The sequence below is a fragment of the Marmota monax genome, unplaced genomic scaffold (genome assembly GCF_021218885.2).
Source record: "Marmota monax isolate L192 unplaced genomic scaffold, Marmota_monax_Labrador192_F-V1.1 WCK01_AAM20220418_F8-fsc00066, whole genome shotgun sequence".
NCBI lineage: Eukaryota > Metazoa > Chordata > Mammalia > Rodentia > Sciuridae > Marmota > Marmota monax.
In genome coordinates this window covers 3220247-3241135 of record NW_026692805.1, presented here as the reverse complement: position 1 = coordinate 3241135, position 20889 = coordinate 3220247, and the positions used below count along the sequence as shown (strand labels likewise).

General features: G+C 33.7%; 1 protein-coding gene across 1 annotated transcript in view; it reads right to left on the bottom strand.

Annotated features, from left to right (window-relative positions):
* Positions 1-266: 266 nt before the first annotated feature.
* Mtpap (mitochondrial poly(A) polymerase) overlaps positions 267-20889 on the bottom strand; it is a 28146-nt gene continuing 7523 nt past the window's right edge. The window contains exons 5-9 of the mRNA XM_046448374.2: positions 15889-16100; positions 12107-12333; positions 2661-2753; positions 2433-2506; positions 267-982 (exon numbers count right to left, since the gene is read on the bottom strand). Of these exons, the coding sequence (XP_046304330.1) occupies positions 620-982; positions 2433-2506; positions 2661-2753; positions 12107-12333; positions 15889-16100 (969 nt within the window). The 3' untranslated portion in view covers positions 267-619. The remainder of the gene's footprint in view (positions 983-2432; positions 2507-2660; positions 2754-12106; positions 12334-15888; positions 16101-20889) is intronic.

Sequence of the window (20889 nt, the reverse complement as noted above, 5' to 3'; positions counted from 1 at the left end):
TAAAAAACATAAATATTGGGCTGGGGATGTGGCTTAAGCGGTAGCGCGCTCACCTGACATGCGTGTGGCCCGGGTTCGATCCTCAGCACCACATACAAACAAAGATGTTGTGTCCGCCAAAAACTAAAAAATAAATATTAAAAAATTCTCTCTCTCTTTTAAAAAAAAAACATAAATATTCTTGGATATCAGTATCAACTTTTAATTTATATGTGAATAAGAGTACTTTGTTGCTTGAAATATAAAAAATACATATTAAAGAGCACTCCCAAATTCTGAAGCTTTATTGTATTCATTGCCATACATATATAACTAGAAGTCCTTTTAAAGGGTTAGATTCTAAAACTCATCTTTACTATTCAATTTGTATAGTTTATTTAGTCAAGTACATTCCAACCTTCTTTTGTCCATTCCTTGTAGTTGACGTTGTAATAAAATGCCACCTTAGTATCAGCTTGGTCAGGCAGAAAACATCCCACAAAGTTAAGGGGGCAAGTGATAAAGGCTGTGCAAAGGAATGACAAAAGATGAGATCTGTCAACTGTCACATCTGTTCTTCTCAGTAGTCCACAGGCCATTTTGTATGGTAAAATCAGTTCTTAAAGCAAAGCAGCAGCCATTACGTGTGAGTACTAATTGTTCTTTTCCCACTGGCGGTTGTGGCGTTTTCTGTACTGTTACTTTTTATGGAGTCTAACAAGCTTCTAATTCTTTCACTCGCAGGCCTTTTGTTTTTCTTCTTGGCAAGGGACTTACTATTTGTGACGGATGACAGCAGTAGGGCTGCCAGCCCCCAGGGCTGGTTACTTGATGGAGAAGGTCGATCTTTATCTTCCTCTTGTAAAATCCAGGCACTTTCTCTGGCCAAATCTACAAATTTCTGTAGCTGACTTTGACTTACATTTTTGCTAATGTTGAGAGAAGTTTCAAAAGGGTTCTGAATGTGCAGAGGAGAAGAATCGGGTTTATTTTGTTCCCTTCCCTATAGATTACGATACAGGAGAAAAACACATATAAGTATATGAAGGGTTTTAATGACAAAAACACATAAAATATTACTTCACAGGGTAAAAAATAAATCCTTCCCTAAGAGAGTTAGGTAGGTATACATGTGATATGAATGTCAATGTGTACACTTCTGTTGTCTTTCCCATTTTAGTTTTATGAGTATCTTTAGAGAAAAATAATTAGGTTCATGATCTATGGATGATGATGTCACTGCTCTAATGTCAGGTAACTGCACTAGTTTAAAAATAGAAATATATTTAAAATAATGTAACTCTTTATCTGAAATAACATGAAAGGAAGAGAAATGATAGAAAATAAGATGAAGATACATGTATCTTGGTAAAAATCTATTTCAGTGGCCACAGAAAAATACAAAATTAGAATCTTCAAATGTAGAAATTAGTTTTCCAAGTATGAAATGAAAAAGAAAGAGAGGAACAAAGGATTATTCGTTCTATTACATTCGTAAACATCCAATAGTAAGGTTCTTGCACTTAAGACCTTACCTCAGAAAAATATAAACCATGAATCACATAAACAGTAGTGATCCTATCTATTTTTTCCTCCTTCAAATGATACCACAGATATTACATAAATATTAAAAAACCAAAGATTTGGATTCTCCAGACTTGGCAGCACCTATCTATTCCCTAACTTCTCTCATACCGCTGCTCAGTGGGTGTCATGCCTGCCTGCCATCTCTGAACCTCAAATACAAAAAAAGAAAAAGAACCCATATGTTTGGTGACCTTTTGCTTCTAGATCACATTCCAGAGCTTTCAGTGTCCCTTCCCGTTCTCCTCCCCACACTTTTACTTTAACAAAGTCTCCCAACAGGAGAGTGAAAAAAATGACAAAAAAGAATATGTATGTTTTTGCTTTATGAAGCCAGATCTAAACAGAATAAGCCCAGAGCTTTCACAAGCATTCCCTAATTGTAAACATATTTTGCCTAGGCTTCTGCTGCGATTTTCTTTCTTAGAATAAAGTCTATCATTAGAAGAACCACGATCATAAATTCATATACTCTAAATAAATTAATTCCTAAGGGCTCAAATCAAAACTTGGGACTTCATATTAAATTTGCTGCATGGAAACCCAAATCTAGTTTAACTGTATGTAAAATTACCTTTTCCAGAAAACTTTTCAGAATATAATTCCACATTTTAAAGAATATAATGATGTCAGAGGTGCCACAGCACTGTGATGGAGGCAGATGTTGAAAGAGTTGCCTTTTGCTCTTCCAATTAACTAGATGAATAAGCTTAGGCAACTTAGACAACTCCTACGGACATCAATCTCCTTACTACTATTACTTTAACATTATAATGAAACATTTGTTAGAATACTCTGAAAACTAAATTTAAAATATCACTACAGCAGAACACCAGATAACTTATAATCAAATATACTAAAACATTTACCTGTCGAATATTTATGGAATTCTTATTGAAAGCGAAATTTCCAAAATATTCAAAAAATTCCTTCAGTAGTAATTCTGCAAGAAAATAAAGTAATAAAAATAAGAAAGTTGAACCCCAAAAGAAATAAAGTTGAACCCAAAAAGAAATAAAGTAATAAAAATAAGAAAGTTGAACCCAAAAAGAAATAAAAATAAGAAAGTTGAACCCAAAAAGAAATAAAGCACTTACCTAATGTTTCTGTGTTTTCTGAAGGTTTAATTTTATTCAAGTCACGAATAAATGTACAGTTGTTGCCTTCTATTATACATTTATCTTCTGCATCTTAAATAGAAATTAAAATATTTCATATTATACTTCAAAGATATTTCCTACCTCAGAAAATAACTGATTAAAAAATCAAAGTTTTATATATATGTGTGTGTGTGTGTGTGTGTACGTCCTATTATTAGAGTTATATATGTTTATAGTTAATAAAGTTTAAAACTTGATTTAAAAAGATTTGAGACTATACTACAGTAAAATTAACATTACATTTTTTTCTTTTCTTTTTTTTGAGGGGAGTGGGACTGGGGATTGAATCCATAGGTGTTTTACCACTAAGCTACATCCCCAGCCCTTTTAACTTATTAATTTTAAGACATGATCTAAGTTGCTTAGTATCTTGCTAACTTGCTGAGGCTGGCCTCAAATTTGCAATCCTCCTGCTTCAGCCTCCCAAGATGCTGAGATTATAGGATTATATGCATGCACCACTTTGCCCAGGCAGTACTTCAGAGTGGCTAAAATTCAGTTAATCCAGTAAAACAAATTCAATGACATACTAATTTTAGGCATTCAACTATTCTACTAGTATTATCTAGAGGTAATCATTTCCTAATTATGATATATAGCCATGATGAAATCCCTTATACACTCTAATCCACCTTCCACTCTATAACATATAAAAAAGAGCAGTTTTTAGAGCAAGCTCACATTATTCAAAAGTCTAATCAATGGCTACCTCCTATCTCAACACATTTCATAATTCTAAGGTATTGCTCCTCCATTCTTTCAGTTTCATCCTCCATTGGAGCTTCTCTGTGTTCACCCCTAACCTGGGACTAAAGAGCCACTCTACTGTTCATTACTGTCCCTCTTCCTTCCCTGTCTAGCCCACAACAAAGGTGTGCACAGCACATAACAGGCACATAATAATCTGAATGATTACTGATATTTGATTTTGAATGCCTATATTTATACCAAAAAGAAATTAGAAAGACAAACAAGATTCCTTCAAACTTCTGTCTCCTCTTTTTTTGTGGTTTTTTTTTTTTTTTTTTGTCAATTTCTGTTACTGATGACTTCTCAAGCTTTATTCTAGACTCATACTAATTTTAATAGTGAATCTTACATATTCTTCTACTTTTAGGAGACCTGGGTACATGTTTAATTATTTCAAGTGAGCTACAAATTGTATTTTTTGTAACACAGCACCACTGACATATATTGATAATCTTTCAGCAGGTGCTTCTCTTTTTAGGACTATTTCTCCCATTGAAGCTTTACTAACATTCCAGAAATGTACAACCATTAAAAACTAAGACGATAGAGTGTTGCTTGTCACTGAAAGGATTTCAACAGATAATACTGAAATTTGAAGAAAAAAATTATTCTCCGATTCAAGATAAGGCCATCTTTATTTCTTCAAAACCTCTAAGGCACTCAAATCTAACAAGCAGCTTTGTTGAGTGCTTCACCTTATTTTTTTTTTTAATTTTTATTTTTTTTTTACTGTAACTAACACCCAAACAACACATGTAAGTCCAATCCAACAGCCATTAGCTTCCTACAGCTGTTAAAATTTCAGTTCTTCATCCACATTAACCATCTTTCCAATGCCTAACAGGTCTAGGTGGCTAGGGGCAAAACTATCATACAGCACAGATACAGAACATTTCCACCACCATAGAAGGTTCTGTTGGAAAATGAAATTAGACCTTCTCTCACCCTGCATAAATCTCAACACAAAGTGGATCAAGGACCAAGGCATTAGAAGAGACCCAGTGCCTACTAGAAAAAAAAGTAGGCCCAAATTTCCATCATGTTGGTTTAGGAACCAAATTCTTCAACAAGACTCCTAACAGTACAAGAAGTCAAATCAAGAAGCAATAAATGGGATGGTATCAAACCAAAAAACTTCTTCACAGCAAAAGAACCATGAGAAGAGAGCCTACAGAATGGGAGAAAATCTTTGCAACCTGCACCTCAGATAGACCATTTAATCTCCAGGATATATGAAGAACTCAAAAAACTTAACACCAAAAAAAAACACAAACAAACAAAACAAAAAAAAAAACCCCAAATAACCCAATTAATAAACAGGCTAAGGAACTCAACAGACACTTCACAGAAGAAGAAATATGAGTGGTCAACAAATATGTAAAAAAATGTTCAACATTACTAGCAATTAGAGCAATGTCAATTTAAACTACACTGAGATTCCATCTCACTCCAGTCAGAACAGCAATTACCAAGAATACAAGTAACAATAAATGATGGCAAGGATGGGGGGAAAAGATACATTCATACATTGCTGGGGGAACTGCAAAGTGGGGTAGTCACTCTGGAAAGCAGCATGGAGACTCAGAAAAACTTGGAATGGAACCACCATTTGACCCATCTATCCCACTCCTCGGCATACACCCAAAGGACTTAAAGTCAACACACCACGGTGACCAATGTTCACAGCAGCTCAATTCACAATTCTAAGCTCTGGATTCAACCTAGATGCCCTTTAATAGATGAATGGATAAAGAAATTGTGGTATATATACACAATGGAATAGTAATATTACTCAGCCATAAAGAATGAAATTTTGGCATTTGCCAGTAAATGGATGAAAAGTGGAGACTATCATGCTAAGTGAAATAAACCAATCCCAAAAAAACCAAAGGCTGAATATTCTCTCTGATATGCTGATGCTGACTCACAATTCTCAGGGGGAAGGAGGAGTAGAGGTTCAGTGGATTGGGATAGGGGACAGGGGGGAATGGAGAAAGTGAGGGGGATTGGAAATGGGAAAGACAGTAGAGTGAATCGGCCATAACTTTCCTATGTTCATGTGTGAATACACAACCAGTGTAACTCCACATCATGTACAACTATAAATACATTCTACTGACATGTATAACTAAAAAGAAGAAGTTTTTTAAAAGATATTAAGTTCTGTTGGATAGTAATGCCTTAGAAACTCCATTCTTGCTCTATTCAAAGATGACATCCCATTACTGTTTAATCCTGTGCCACTGATTTTCTTCTTAAAAATATTGTTTGAAACAATGTCAAATACTCCTAAGTAAATACGAACACTCAGTGGTGAGAAAAATAAACATAGACACAACTTATTTAACGCAGAACTATGACACCTCCCATTACATGAACTTAAAAACCATAAGAAAAGTGAAATATATGTACTTATTAAATCCCTTGATTTCTTTGGAAATCTCTAGCTTTTCATGGATTCATACAGTAATCACTTTTTCAGCACAATACATACTAAAAATAAGTCACTGAGTAATATTCTCAGAGTCACATATAGATTGATAAACTTAGCCACATTTTTCAGGAAGCCACATGATACTACAATAATTCATAATTTGTTGCAGAGATCACTACTGGCAATAACTGATATTAATAGATTACTAAGGGTTACAGTAAATATATTTATGGGCTGTATAACCTTTTATGTTCATTTGTCTGGTCAAAGGAGCAAGAAGCAACATTGTGTCAGATACTTTTTTTTTTTTCCTGGTTCTAATAAGTTATACATGACAGTAGAAAGCTCAATTCATTGTACACAAATGGAGCAAAAGTTTTTTACTTCTCTCCTTGTGCATGAAGTAGAGTCACACATTCATGCAATCATACATGTAACCTGGGATAATGATGTCCGTCTCATTCCACCATCTTTCCTACCGCTTTGCTCCCCACCCCGCCCCCGCCCCCTTTCCCCCATCCAAAGTTCCTCCACTCATCTCATGCCCCACTTCCCGTATGGATTAGCATCCGCTTATCAGAGAAAACATTTGGCCCTGGTTTTTTTTTTCTTTTTGTTGTTGAGATTGTCTTATTTTGCTTGGCATGATATTCTCCAACTCCATCCATTTACCTACAAATGCCATAATTTTCTCTTTTAATGTTGAGTAATATTCCTTTGTGTATATACACCACATTTTCTTTATCCATTCATTTATTGAAGGGCATCTAGGTTGCTTCCAGAGTTTAGCAATTGCGAATTGTGCTGCTATAAACAATGAAGCAGCTGCATCACTGTAGAATGCTGTTTTTAAGTCTTTAGGCTGTAGATTGAGGAGTGGGATAGCTGGATCAAATGGTGGTTCCATTCCAAGTTTTCCAAGGACTCTCCATACTGCTTTCCAGAGTGGTTGCACCATGCTGCAGTCCCACCAGCAATGTATGAGTGTGCCTTTCCCCCCACATCTTTGTCAACACTTATTGTTGCTTGTATTCTTTATAGCTGCCATTCTGACTGGTGTGAGACGAAATCTTAAGAGTAGTTTTGATTTGCATTTCTCTAATTAGTAGAGATGTTGAACATTTTTTCATATATTTGATGATCTACTGTTTATCTTCTGAGACTTGGCTGTTCAGCTCCTTAGCCCATTTATTGATTGGGTTGTTTTTTTTGGTGTGAAGTTTTTTGAGTTCTTTATATCCTACAGATTAGTGCTCTATCTGATGTGTGTGTGCACAAGCACTTCTAATAAATAAGTAGAGGTTGATGAGAACATGAATAAAGGATATAGTAGACATCAAGTTCATATAAAGGCTTAACACCTCTTATTAAAAAAAAAGCCCGTATCATGTTCTGTTTTATAATGAAAATTTACTGTAACTAGAATAGCTAAAAATTATATAAAGAGCTATATTCAAGTTCTATTATAATTACTAATAAGTCTAAACCTTCCAGGGTGCCATGAGTCAGCAATCATTAAATGAGAGAGGCCAACATGTGGTTCTGCCCTATTTATTAACAATGCTAACTGTGGAGGACAGAAGCTTAGGCTTAGCAGACATCTAAGGAAAGACTCCAATGTGAGGCTACACAAAATAAAGTGGAAAAACTATTTTTTAAAAAGAGTCTAGACAAAGACCACAACATGAATAGATCATATGATACTTCTGAACATTTCTGAGAAAAGACAGACAATTGGTAACAAGTCTAAGATTGAGTTAATGTTAATATGTAGCAAATCAGGAAAACAAAAATAAGAAAACCATTAGCTCCAAACAATATAAAAAGTTGGGCAGGAAAATTTATTTTACTTTATACCATGATTAGATATGAATAGCATTTATATACTCATAATAATGTAATATAATAAGTAAATAGCAAAATTTTGCTATTTGAGGGATAGAAAGGATATGTACACAGTGGGGGTTACAGGAGCAAAAGAGTTAATTCTTCCTCTTCCATAAAGGGAAGTCTTGGGTATCTAAATCTAAAAAAAAAAGGAAAGTAATCCAAGCATTTGATTTAGAAATAAGAAGTTTAATGTCTGAAATAAATTAGTTAAAAGAATTAAAAGTAGTTAGCCACCCATGGAGCAAGATAAAAGAAGTAGAAAGAAAAGGTTCAGAAGGTAAGTTACTGTTACGAAATTTGTAAAATTAGTTTACTCTTTAACTATGTGTCTGTAACTTCAACAAAAAAAATGAAACATTTTTAAAATGTTATTTTCATTATTAGATTGTTAACCCTAGTAAGAGTGAAGTCAATACCAGTGTGCATATATTTGAGTATTATACACACACACACAAAAAGAACTCATTACCAGAATATATGAAGAGTTCCCACAAATGAATATTACAAATATCCCAAAACAAGATGGGCAAAGGCTTACAGAAGCTTTTTATGAAGTACTCAAATGGCTAAAAAGAGACATGAGAAGATGCTCAACTTCATTAGTCAACAGAGAAAAGGAAATTAAAAGCACACCATGATGCCATTACACAAGCACTAAGAAAAGCCAACTTATATATAGTATCAGATGTCTGCAAAGACAAAGAAAAGCTAGAACTTATATGTAATATGCATGGGAGTTTATACTTTGGAATACTATTTGGTAATATCCACTAAAGCTGAATATACCCAAATTCTAAGATTCAGGAATTCTACTCTTAGTATATATACCTGACAGAAATGAATGCCCATGTTTACCAAAAGATATGTGCCAGAAAGTTCCTATCAATGGATACTTGTTATAGTTTCAAACTACAAATTACTCAGCTACCCACCAAAAATAGAATTAAAACATTTTTGGCACATCCATATAATGAAATACTATATACCAAGGAGAACTAATAGTTCACAAATACACTAAAAATATGTATGCATCTCCCAAAACTAATGTTAAGCAGGACAAAGACACAAAAAGAACACATCCCGTATGATGCTATCTATAAACAGTTAAAAATCTGTGCTGTTAGGAAGGGTGGGGTGGAGTAGGGCCTCAAAGGAAGCATAGCTGGAATTTCTAGAGCATTTTATCTAATCTGGTGGTGGTTACTGATATGTTCCGTTTGTGAAAATTAGTATGTATACATGCACTTCAACATGTATTTATATTTCAGTTTAAAAAGTGTAAGTTCTGAAAAGTGTGTGGGTTTTAATCCTAGCTCTATTAATTACCCTCTAGTTATGTGACCTTAAGAAATTTAGAAAACTTCTCAGTCTTATTTTCCTCAGCTACAAAATGAAAATAGTAATACTGTCTCATAAGTTTGCTGGGAGGACAGAACAAAATGCTGAATACAATTTTTTAGCCAAATGCCTGGCATAAAGCTAGCCTTCAAGAAATTGTTCCTGGGTCATAAATTAAAGCTCTCCTCTCTGCTGGGGTCTCTGCATCAATACTGATAATAACACTGCCCAGTCATTTCTTCCCCAACTTCTTAATTCATCACTGAGGACCCAGACTAACAAAACTCTTACCAACCAATGTTTATAAGAGGAAAACATTAGATATAAGCACTAAGCACAGAAATAAATTTAATAAAGGTAGCAAAGCCAAAAAAGATGGAGGATAAAAGAAAATAAGACACATGGAGGAAAGTAGTAGGAAACACAAAGAAACAGAAAAACTCAAGAGTAACTATAATATAAAGGTTCCCATTGTAGTCCACCTTGTTGAATACAAATATTAAAATGTTCATCCAATTAAGTTTGAAAGATATTTACTAAACTTGTACTATAGACTCAATTGTATGCCAAGGCAAACAAAGACAGTCTGCTGTAGTAAAAGCTTTACCCAGTTGAGTTGGGCAGATAAAAGAACAGCAACAATCTAACAGCTGTTCCCGTACAGGTGTGGAGCACTTAGAAGGCAACAGAAGAGCACACTACTTCTCGAAGGCAGGAAGGACAGCCAGGGAGGACCTAACAAACGAGATCTACACTGCACTGGGTTTGTCTGCTTTCTTCCATGGCTAATCTTGTGGAAGCTCTCCAGGTAAAACAGAAGGTAAGGAGGTGGCCATCACAGACAAAGGCAGACATATGAAAAAGCATGAAAGAACTGACATCAGCAAGTTTAGAGTGCTCACAGAAATCAATGTAAGAGATAAAAGAGAAGACCACAAAGGGCCTACATACAATGCTGAAAAGTTTGGGCTTTATGTTAACCTAAGTTCAGAACAGTGCTAGAAGTTCTGGAGGTGTTCCAAGGATTCATGCTGTCCTCTATTAATAAATAAAGACATTTTTTTTTCATTTTTTTTTAGTTACTTCTACAGATGGACACAATCCCTTTATTTATTTTTATGTGGTGCTGAGGATCGAACCCACTGCCTCACACATATGAGGCAAGTGCTCTACCACTGTGCTACAACCCCAGCCTCTCTTAAAACTTATTTTTCAATAGATTAAAATAAAAACAACATGTAATTTTAAATTTGTTCACAAATCATATTTTTTCCAAAATAATTATTGGAAATAATAAGATTTTAAGCTTAAAAAATTTTTTTAAAAAATGCTTTTTTAGTGTCGACAGACCTTTATTAATTTATTTTTACGTGGTTCTGAAAATTGAAACCCAGTACTTCACACATGCTAGGCAAGCGCTTGCTCTACCACAGAGCCATAAACACAGCCCTACTTTAAAAATGTTTTTGAGGGATTTCAAAAGACCTAACACTATCAGATAGGTCTTTTTGAAAAGTTACTTTGTTAGGTAAGAACAGATGGTAGGATGCAAACTACAGGGGAAAAGACTATAAGTCCTAAAAGGAGGGACAACAAGGAACTGACTCAGGTAGAGTAGGAAATATTTGTAATACTGGAAGAGAACAATTAGGATGCTCATAGTACTCGGCCCCTAACTTAAACCTGCCTCAGTTATTCCTCCTTTTTGTAACTTTTTCTCTGTTTTTGAACTCAAAAAATTTCATGATTTTTCCCCACAATGATTTATACTAAGCATCAGTGCACACACACAGCAGTAATAAAAGAAAGGTTACTTATAGGTTGCTTATTAGTAAGATTCTACCAGTACTTTGTTTGAGTATACCTTACCTTTTCAGTAGAACATCATCTACATTCCCACTGCTCCAAAAATAATACCTGACACCTAATGATCAACAAACACTAACTGAATAGATGATACCAAGGGATGAAATGAGCACAGGCATGGATGTTGCTCTTTATTTCAACTTCAAAAGTGACACACATGAGTATCATCCTACCCCTCTGAAAACTTCCTACTTTCCATTAACTTATCACAGCTTTCTTAAAAGCCCAATTTCAAACTATACTAACACTTACAAGTGTTCACAGGAAGGGATTACTTCTAATTTGGATAATATGGGAAGGCAGCACAGAATAAACTGTTTATTATGAGAGGAGACGTTCCAGGCAGAAAAACACCAAGATAAAATGTCATGAGACTAATCACAGCATCGGTTGGATTGTGGAAACACATGAAGACAAACAGTGGAAAAACGAGACTGGAAAACTGTATTGTAGCTAGATATCTAAAGGTTTTAAGTGCCACACTAAATAGTTTGAGATTCATTACAAAGAGAATAAAATCCCCTTTAATGTTACTGCAGACAGGGAAAATTCAAGGATGAACTTAAAATAATTATCTGGCAACAATATGTAGGATGGATAAAAGATAGAAGTGTGTGTATATATATATATATATATTTCCAATATATTAATCCCTTAATTATCTTCCTTTCAGAAATTAGAACTACAATATTTTACTATAATTCTGGAAAGAATTCATATTTAGAAAGCCACCTCTGAAACTGTGCTCCAATCAAAAGCTGTATTTGGGAAAAATTTTTTTTTTTTTTAACTCAGTCAACTAAGGGAGAGGCTCTGATTTGTCCCATGACTGTTGTAAACAACCTAGGCAGTTGACACAAATAAAACAGAACTCTCAAAATTTGGAAAAGCCCTGGCTCTGTAAATCAAATCTTCTCATGACCCCTGGTGGCCATTAAAAAGAATAAAAGAGCACTTAACCTTCAGATCCACAATTTAACTTTTGGATTTAAAGATAACTTTATACGACTAAAAATCAGATATTTAGGGCTTTAATAATGCATGGCAATTTAACTTCATTCATAATGTCAAAAGAGAAAATTCAGAAGACTGCTTGTAGTCTTACCTGCTAGGGTTTTTAGGGAATCTAGTGTTGGAAGTATAGGGGGTGATCTTTGCTGGAGAAAAAAGATGACCATCACTGTAAGAGAGAAATTTGTAATCCAAGCACCAGGAATACTAGTCGTTAAGGAATGTGCTCGAGCCCAACATCGCACACTGAACACCAAGGCTCTTACTCTTGAATCCAAGGCACCATAGATATAAAGGAGTTCAGAACTTTTCAAGGCAATCCTTCAAAAAAGAAAACAAAAAGAATTTTCAGCCCCCAAAGTTACTATCCAAGTTTCAAGTAAACATACAAATGTGAAATTATCTAAATACCTTACTACATCTGAATGTACCGAGAACACCATGATGAAATAATCAGAAGCATTAGGTATCAGCAACATAAAATTCAATGTAAATGGTCTAATATCAAATACACTTATTACCATTAAAACATCCTTTTAAAAACTGACAATCACAATGAAATTTTAAAGCTCAGATTTTTAATGTTTTTTTTACTTGTTCTTTTTAGATACACATGACAGTAGAATATACTGTGACATATTATACATATATGGAGTATAACTTCCCATTCTTGTGGTTGTACATGGTGTAGAGTTATCATGTATTCACATATGAACATAGGAAAGTTATATCCCATTCATTCCACTCTTTTTCCTATTCCTATCCCCACTCCGATCTCTTCATTGCCCTTTGTCTAATCCAATGAACTTCTATTCTCCCCAACCCCACCTCTTATTGTATGTTAGCATCTGCACATCAGAGCCTTTGGTTTTCTGGGACTGGCTTATCTCGCTTAGCATGACAGTCTCCAGTTCCATCCATCTAACAGCAAATACCCTAATTTCATTCTTCTTTATGGCTGAGTAATATTACTATTCCATTGTGTATATATACCACAATTTCTTTATCCATTCATCTATTAAAGGGCATCTAGGTTGATTCCATAGCTTAAAATTGTGAAGTGAGCTGCTGTGAACATTGATGTGGCCATATCACTGTAGTATGTTGACTTTAAATCCTTTGGGTACATGCCAGGAGTGGGATAGATGAGTCAAATGGTGGTTCCATTCCAAATTTTCGAGTCTCCTTACTGCTTTCCAGAGTGACTACACCACTTGCAGTTCCACCAGCAATGTATGAATGTATCTTTTCCCCCACATCCTTGCCAACATTTGTTACTTGTATTCTTGGAAATTGTTGTTCTGACTGAAGTGAGATGGAATCTCATTCAGTGTAGTTTTAATTTACATTGCTCTAATTGCTAGTGATATTGAACATTTTCTCACATATTTGTTGACCATTCATATTTCTTCTTCTGTGAAGTGTTTGTTGTTGAGTTCCTTAGCCTGTTTACTGATTGGGTTATTTGGGTTTTTCTTTTTTTGGAGAGGGGTGGTTATTTGGTTGTTTTTTTTTTTTTTTGGTGCTAAGTTTTTTGAGTTCTTCATATATCCTGGAGATTAATGGTCTACCTGAGGTGCAGGTTGCAAAGATTTTCTCCCATTCTGTAGGCTCTCTCTTCATGCTCTTGATTGTTTCCTTTGTTATGAAGAAGGTTTTTAATTTAATACCATCCCATTTATTGATTCTTGATTTTAGTTCTTACGGTTCAGGAGTCTTGTTGAAGAATTCAATTCCTAAGACAATATGATGGAAACTGGGCCTATTTCTTTCTGGTAGGCACAGGGTCTCTGTCTAATGCCTAGGTCCTTGATCTCCTTTGAGTTGAGTTTTGGGCAGGGTGAGAGATTGGGATTTAATTTCATTCTGCTACATATGGATTTCCAGTTTTCCCAGTAACATTTGTTGACTAAGCTATCTTTTTCTCCAATGTATGTTTATGGTGCCTTTATGTTATGAAATAACTGTATTTATGTGAATTTGTTCATGTGTCTTCTACTCAAAAACTCAGAATTTTAAAATCAAAGTTCCTAAACATTATTTAAATAACTTTATAACCATCAATAAAGACACAGACACATCACACCTAGTTCATTCAGTCCTTCGGCAGAAGAATTAGCCCATACACAGAGAAAAACATTCTGTAAGTATTTAATCTTAAAATTCTTATAATTTCTAAAACAGCCCAAATAAATTCCAATATTTATAAAAATCAAACCTCTCTGAAGGTAAAATGCCTATTAAGAAACCAAACTCAAGCTGGGCGTGATGGAACATGCCTATAATCCCAGTGACTCTGGAGGCTGAGGAAGGCAGATTGCAAGTTCAGGGCCAGCCTCAGAAACTTAGCAAGGCCCTAAGCAACTCAGTGAGACCCTGTCTCAAAAAATAAAAAGGGCTGGAGATGTGGCTCAGTGGTTAAGTGCTCTTGGGTTCAAACCCTTGTACCAAAAAAAAAAAAAAAAAAAAAAAAAAGAAAAAGAAAAAGGAACCAAACCCAAACCCTATTTTCAGTAAGTTTCCTAGTCAAAATTTTAAAATACAAATCTGAAGAATTATTAATCAGAAATATTTTGAGATTAAGTTCCTACTGATCAAAATGTATCTTGTAATTTCTCAAAGAACCTACAGAGGGCACAAAATCACTTAAGAGTATTGACTTAAACTGTCACTAAATTACCATTACAGCATTTACATCTGAATTTAAAATAGAAGAAATAGAAAATTAGAAATATATGGTGATTGTTTTCTATGTGTAAATACAGCTAAATTAAGCTGAAAAACAAATATCAATAGTGTAAAATATCTGGTATAAACAATGCAAGCAAATAAAACCATGAAGAAAGAATAAGACTAGTTCTTAAAAACCTACAACAAACTTACAAAAAGACATGTCATTTTACATACTATAAAGAAAATATATAAGACAAAAAAACAGACATTTAATTATTATATTAAAACTTGGCAAGAGCTGGATGCAGTGATGTATGCCTATAATTTCCACCAACTCACAAAGCTGAGGTAGGAAGATGACAAGTTAAGGTCAGCCTTAGCAATTTAGGAATTTCTCAAAATAAAACAGGACTGGGGATGTAGCTCAATGGTAAAGCAACCCTGGGTTCACTCTCGAATAGTGGGGGAAAAAAAGTGGCAAGAAACCAAAAGACTTTATTCTGTGGGCTACTTGAAAGAAATTCAGAAATACTTATAGTTAGCTTTTGTTAGTGAACACTTGAGTTTAAACTGCTCTAGACTGAATTTTCTGCTATTTTCAGTTATGATTATTCATGTAATAGATAGTATATTAAAATCAAACTCATCCAATGAGACTAATAGAGTTAAGAAATAAACTCCTGAATTGAGAAGTTTTTCCTATTTCCAACTTAGAAAAAGTAATCATTATATAAAAAATTGTCATTCCCATCTCACTTTTTTTTAAAAGAAAACATCCTGCAGAAGTCTTAAGCTATACAGAACTCTTTTTGACCCAATAGCATAAACCATATTTATTTAGTACACAAAACTGGAGGCAATTCAAAGGTCAAACTCAAGGTGCTACTTTATTTCTAAGTATACTTTTGAAGACTTATGCTATAAATAGGTACATTTTACAACATCAGTTAGAACAAAGAAATATAGATCTTCTCCTATGATGATAGGTAAGCTGACATTTTAATGCAATACTTTGTTCAGGAACGCCAAATAATCAAAAGATATAACACAAAAGATTTCCTACTTTTCAATCTCTTTGAATTTTTAAAAAATTAGTATTGAAGTATGTCCTAATGAATCCAAAGCCATTGTTCCTGTATATGAAAAAACTGAACTAATAACTTACAAAGTTCATATTTAAGATGATAACTTAAGAGATCATACCTATTGTTAGTAGTCAAATCACACTGAAATCCAGAGGCCTGGTGGGAGAATCTCACAAGCGGACACCGAGCATTTAATATTTTTTGTACACCCACACAACTGGGGCCAAAGTGGTCAAGGCATTCTCCTATCACAGAAAGGATCTTCTGAGTTGCAATTCTTTCTGAAGGAACATTTTTCACTTGAAATTCCACCAAAAAATTTCCTATGTTCTAAATAAGAAAAAAAAAAATCTGTAAATAAGGGGTTTTTGTAAGAAGGAATTTATTTGTAAACTTTTCTTGTAGAAGGTTGCCCTAAATTATATCTGGCAAAAAGGAAACAAATCTACAAAATAAAAGTCTTCATTCAATCACTGCCAAAAGCTGGCTTAAAATATCCTTAGTTGCCTTTTGTTTCTCCAGAATATAAAATACTTGAAAAATCAATGGCTTTTTCTAATTAACTTCTAAAGCAATACTATACATACAACTACTTATTCTATAAATTCAGTGAACATATATTTGCCCTCTCCCAGTTAGCCATTACATTTTAATAGCTAAAATGATAAGCCTACAAGAGTAAAAGAGTATAAAAGAAACTAATATACATAGACTCAATTATGTATAGGAATTTTTGATGTTGAATAAAATGAACTATATATAGTAGAGAAAAATCCCTCTTCTACAGATGACTCCAGAAGACATTTTAAAAAATAGACTACATCCTTAGTCTTAAAACCAAATTGAATTCAACATGGATCAAAAACTAAAATGTAAAGGTGCACCAGTAAAGTAGCAGAAGATATGAAATATTACAACAGCAAAGGATTCTCTAAGTATGATACTAAATTCCAAATTATACAAAAGAAGTAATACGATTACATAAAAAACTGATAACATTAAAGTAAAGCATACATTCAATACTAGATAAAATACAAAACAAAGCAGTAATACACGTCACACAAAGCAGGTTAACAGTGGCATTGTAGATGTTGTAATTCATGAAGAGTTCATACAAATGGAGGAGGGGAAGATGCCATTGTTAATGGGCAAAAAAAGATAAGCAATGAAATTTTTCATTTAACAATCTGTCAAAAGCTGACTTCCAGCACTGGTAGGTATAGGTAAATGAATATAATATTGGTGGCAGTGTAAACTCAGACATACTTTTTATAGAAATTGTCAGTATCTATTGAAATGCTGAATGTATATAGGAAATTATTTTAAATAAACAGTTTCATAAATGAGTCAATTCACAAAGATGTCCATTCTCTAAAGCATTGTTCATGTGGTAAATTCTTTTGGTAACTCTAACTACCTTAATAAGCTTCCCCTCTTCTAGAACACACTCCCCTAAAGGGATTACGTCCGCAACAACGTTTATCACGGAAATCTACCCAATTCTTCTCAGCTGAGTAGACAAATCATGGAGAGCTAATCTATCTAAGCACTTTAGGAGCATACCATGCATTCACCCAGAGATCTATACTAGAAATTAAAACTAAGACTGAGAGATAACCATGTAGTTGAAATATGTAACTCTGAAGCTTTGGGGCACATATTCTATACCACAAGCATGAAAAAGTAAAGAAAATCAACAGAAGTGAGAGGGTAGAGTGAAGGGGGTTAAAGAAAGAGATAAATGAAGCAAATATATGAAGAGAAACAGATACTTCATGGGTTCTTTTTAGTTTATACTTCCTTATTCCATAATGTTCCTAAGACTCATCCACGCTATTCACTCTGGGTTTTAGTTAAACTAGCTTGAGCTTCTTTCTGTTGTGTACAACCAAGGAACATTAACTAAAATAACTGGCAATAAAGGTTAGAAGATAAGATAGCACCCTAATTGTCTAACAGAGGACTGGTTAAGTTAATTAAGATACAATCATTTAAAAGAATACTATGCAGTCACTGACATGGATGAAGTAGTAGACTGAATTTCAAGACACTATTAACAGGAAAAAAATCAAGTTACAATCTATAGATTAAATCATACTCTACAAATTGTAAGAGTTAGTATTGTTTTTTAAAAAAGCACTTATATATACAAAAGAAAAAAATCCTGTAATAAAACACATTTTACATATTCACAGTAGTTATTCCTGGAGATGACTAGATCAGCAGAGATAGTCACAGTGTATGTTTTTGTTATCTACTACTCTATAATCAGAAAAAATAGATTAAATAAACATACAAATATTACATGTAGACAAACAACACCTATAAACATGTTATATTCCTCTATTAAGTTTTGCCCTCTAGACAGATTCCTATTTACTAGAATGCTTTTTTTTTTTTGATAGGTTCATTTTTTATTTATTTTTTTTTAATTTTTTATTGTTGGTTGTTCAAAACATTACATAGTTCTTGATATATCATATTTCACAATTTGATTCAAGTGGGTTATGAGCTCCCATTTTTACCCCATATACAGATTGCAGAATCACATCAGTTACACATCCATTGATTTACATATTGCCATACTAGTGTCTGTTGTATTCTGCTGCCTTTCCTATCCTCTACTATCCCCCCTCCCCTCCCCTCCCCTCCCCTCCCCTCCCCTCCCCTCTTCTCTCTCTGCTCCCTCTACTGACATTCGTTTGTCCCCCTTATAGAATGCTTTTTTATTAAAGGGAATAAAAACACATTTTCCTTAAAAAACATTAAAGTTTCAAAACTCTGGCTTAATCATTTTGGTTTAACATCTTTAATATTTTTCCCTAGTCCACTCTATTTTAAAATACAAACACATACAAATTTAAATAAAAAATAGGACAAACAAAAACAACCAGCAAATTAAGCATGGGGTGCCTTTACAGGAAAACAAAGAAAGAGAAACATTTTCCGTGAATATTAAACAGGACCAAAAGAAAAAACCCAATCTGGGTCAAATCATCTCAGGATGGTAAAAGAATATTAATTGGAAGTGGACTATCATACTTGATGATAGGAGTAATGTAGGCCTCAAAAGCTCAAGCATAGGAAGGGTTAGACTTACTCCCAAGAAAAGTGATAATTAGATTTTTACAAAATTAATACTATAAATGAAAGAATAAAATCTTTGAGGTAACAGAAGCGAAAATACTACTACAAAAACCAGATTTGAGTAACGGAAATACAGACAGAAAATTGGAGAATTATGAACTTAATTATGAATTATGCCTAGAAGTGACAGATGAAGCCTTTGCTAACATTTTTTTTGGCCAAAGCAAAACACAGGAATGTGATATCTTACCACATTGACTGTTAACCTCTTGCTGTCACTTTGGTTAACAGTCAATGTGGTTAAGTCACTGAGATTTGGGGGTTATTTATTACTAAAGCATAAATCAGCCTGATCTGACAGACATAAAAAACAAGAGAACAAGAACCACATGGGGTAATTAAATAAATTGACGGTGCACAGAAATAAAACAATGCAATTGTAGAAGATTTAGATGATGAAAAAAAAAAAAACAAACTATAAAGAGCAAAAGTAGAATACTCTTAAAAACTATTCTTCAATTCCACTTTTTACTTATTTGAGAGAGAAAAATTCTTTAGAAACAGTTAACTCGCATGGATGGTGGAAGGAGACCCTCATCATTATACAAAACACATGTAATGAAGATGTGAGAAAAAAAAAAAAGGGAGAGAGAATAGCGTTACCTTAGATTAGGTAGAGAGAAGTGATGGGAGGGGAGAGGAGAGGATGGGGAGATAGGAAGGATAGTAGAATGAAACAGACATTATTATTACTGTGTGTATATATGTGACTGCATGACCAATATGAATCTGCAACCTGTACACTCAGAAAAATGAGAAATTATATTCCATCTGATTCAAATGTATGATATGTCAAGGTCATTGTACTGTCATGTGTAACTAATTAAAACAAATAAAAAAATGCAAAAAAAAAAAGGAACAGTTAACTCAACAGACAATTCCTACTAATATTTGCTATTCCTCTAACACTACCTAAATGCAGATAATCTAATAAAGAGGCACATTGCACATACCACTCATCTATACAACAGAAAATAGGACTCAGCCATTAATTTTTACTTCTATTACATAAATCCTTTAGGAGCCAGAGACCTACTAGAAAAAGCAAGGCTGAAGGTAAAATGAAAGCCAGATTTTAGCTTAGGATTTTTATGCTAAAATGATTGTTAAATGACACATTTCACATGTACGCATCTCTCATGCATTGAGATAATGGATAAATCTAAAATCTACTTAGTAAATAACCTTCATTTATTTATCAGCAAATAATCAGTTTGGTAACTGTTGCACATAGGGTAGCATACACAGTGCTGTAGACATACCAAAAAGTCTAACACACTCTACCTGACTCCTCGCAATTTAAGCAGAAGAATAAAACAAGTACACAAGGAGTTAAACAACAAAGTGGAGTGCCAAAAAAGATAACAAAGTAACAGGAAGCAACAGAAGAGTTCACTAATGTACAAAATAAGGCTTTAAGAACTGGATGAATTTAAGAGTCATTAATTTCTACACTATATTTCATTGCTAATGTTTCCATAGCAAAGCTATTATGATCTTTAATTAGCATATATCTTAAAAAACTCTTAAGCACATATTTTCAAAAAATCTTAAGTATCCTACTATTTATAAGAAGCACCCCAAACTTAACAATAAAGGCTGAAACTAAAGAACAAAGCCTTTGAATAAAATAAAAATCAAAACAAGAAAAACTTAGCCAAAAAGGAGATTTAGAAATATTTCAATAGGAAGATCACAGATAAAAACATTAGTTAAGATGCATACAATGTAACATAAGCAACCTTACCTAAAGGAAAAACCTATGCACCATTGAAAAGAATGCTTTTTTTAAAAAAAACAAATTATGCATACAGTAGTGACAATAAGTGATTCCCTATATAAAATGAATACAAAGACTTTACAATTCCTAAGAATCAATAGCAAATAAATCACATTCTTTAATCACAATGTTACTGTTTAAAAATAAAGTTAAAATTTTATTAAGTCCAAAGATTTCACTTTTCTAATTTCC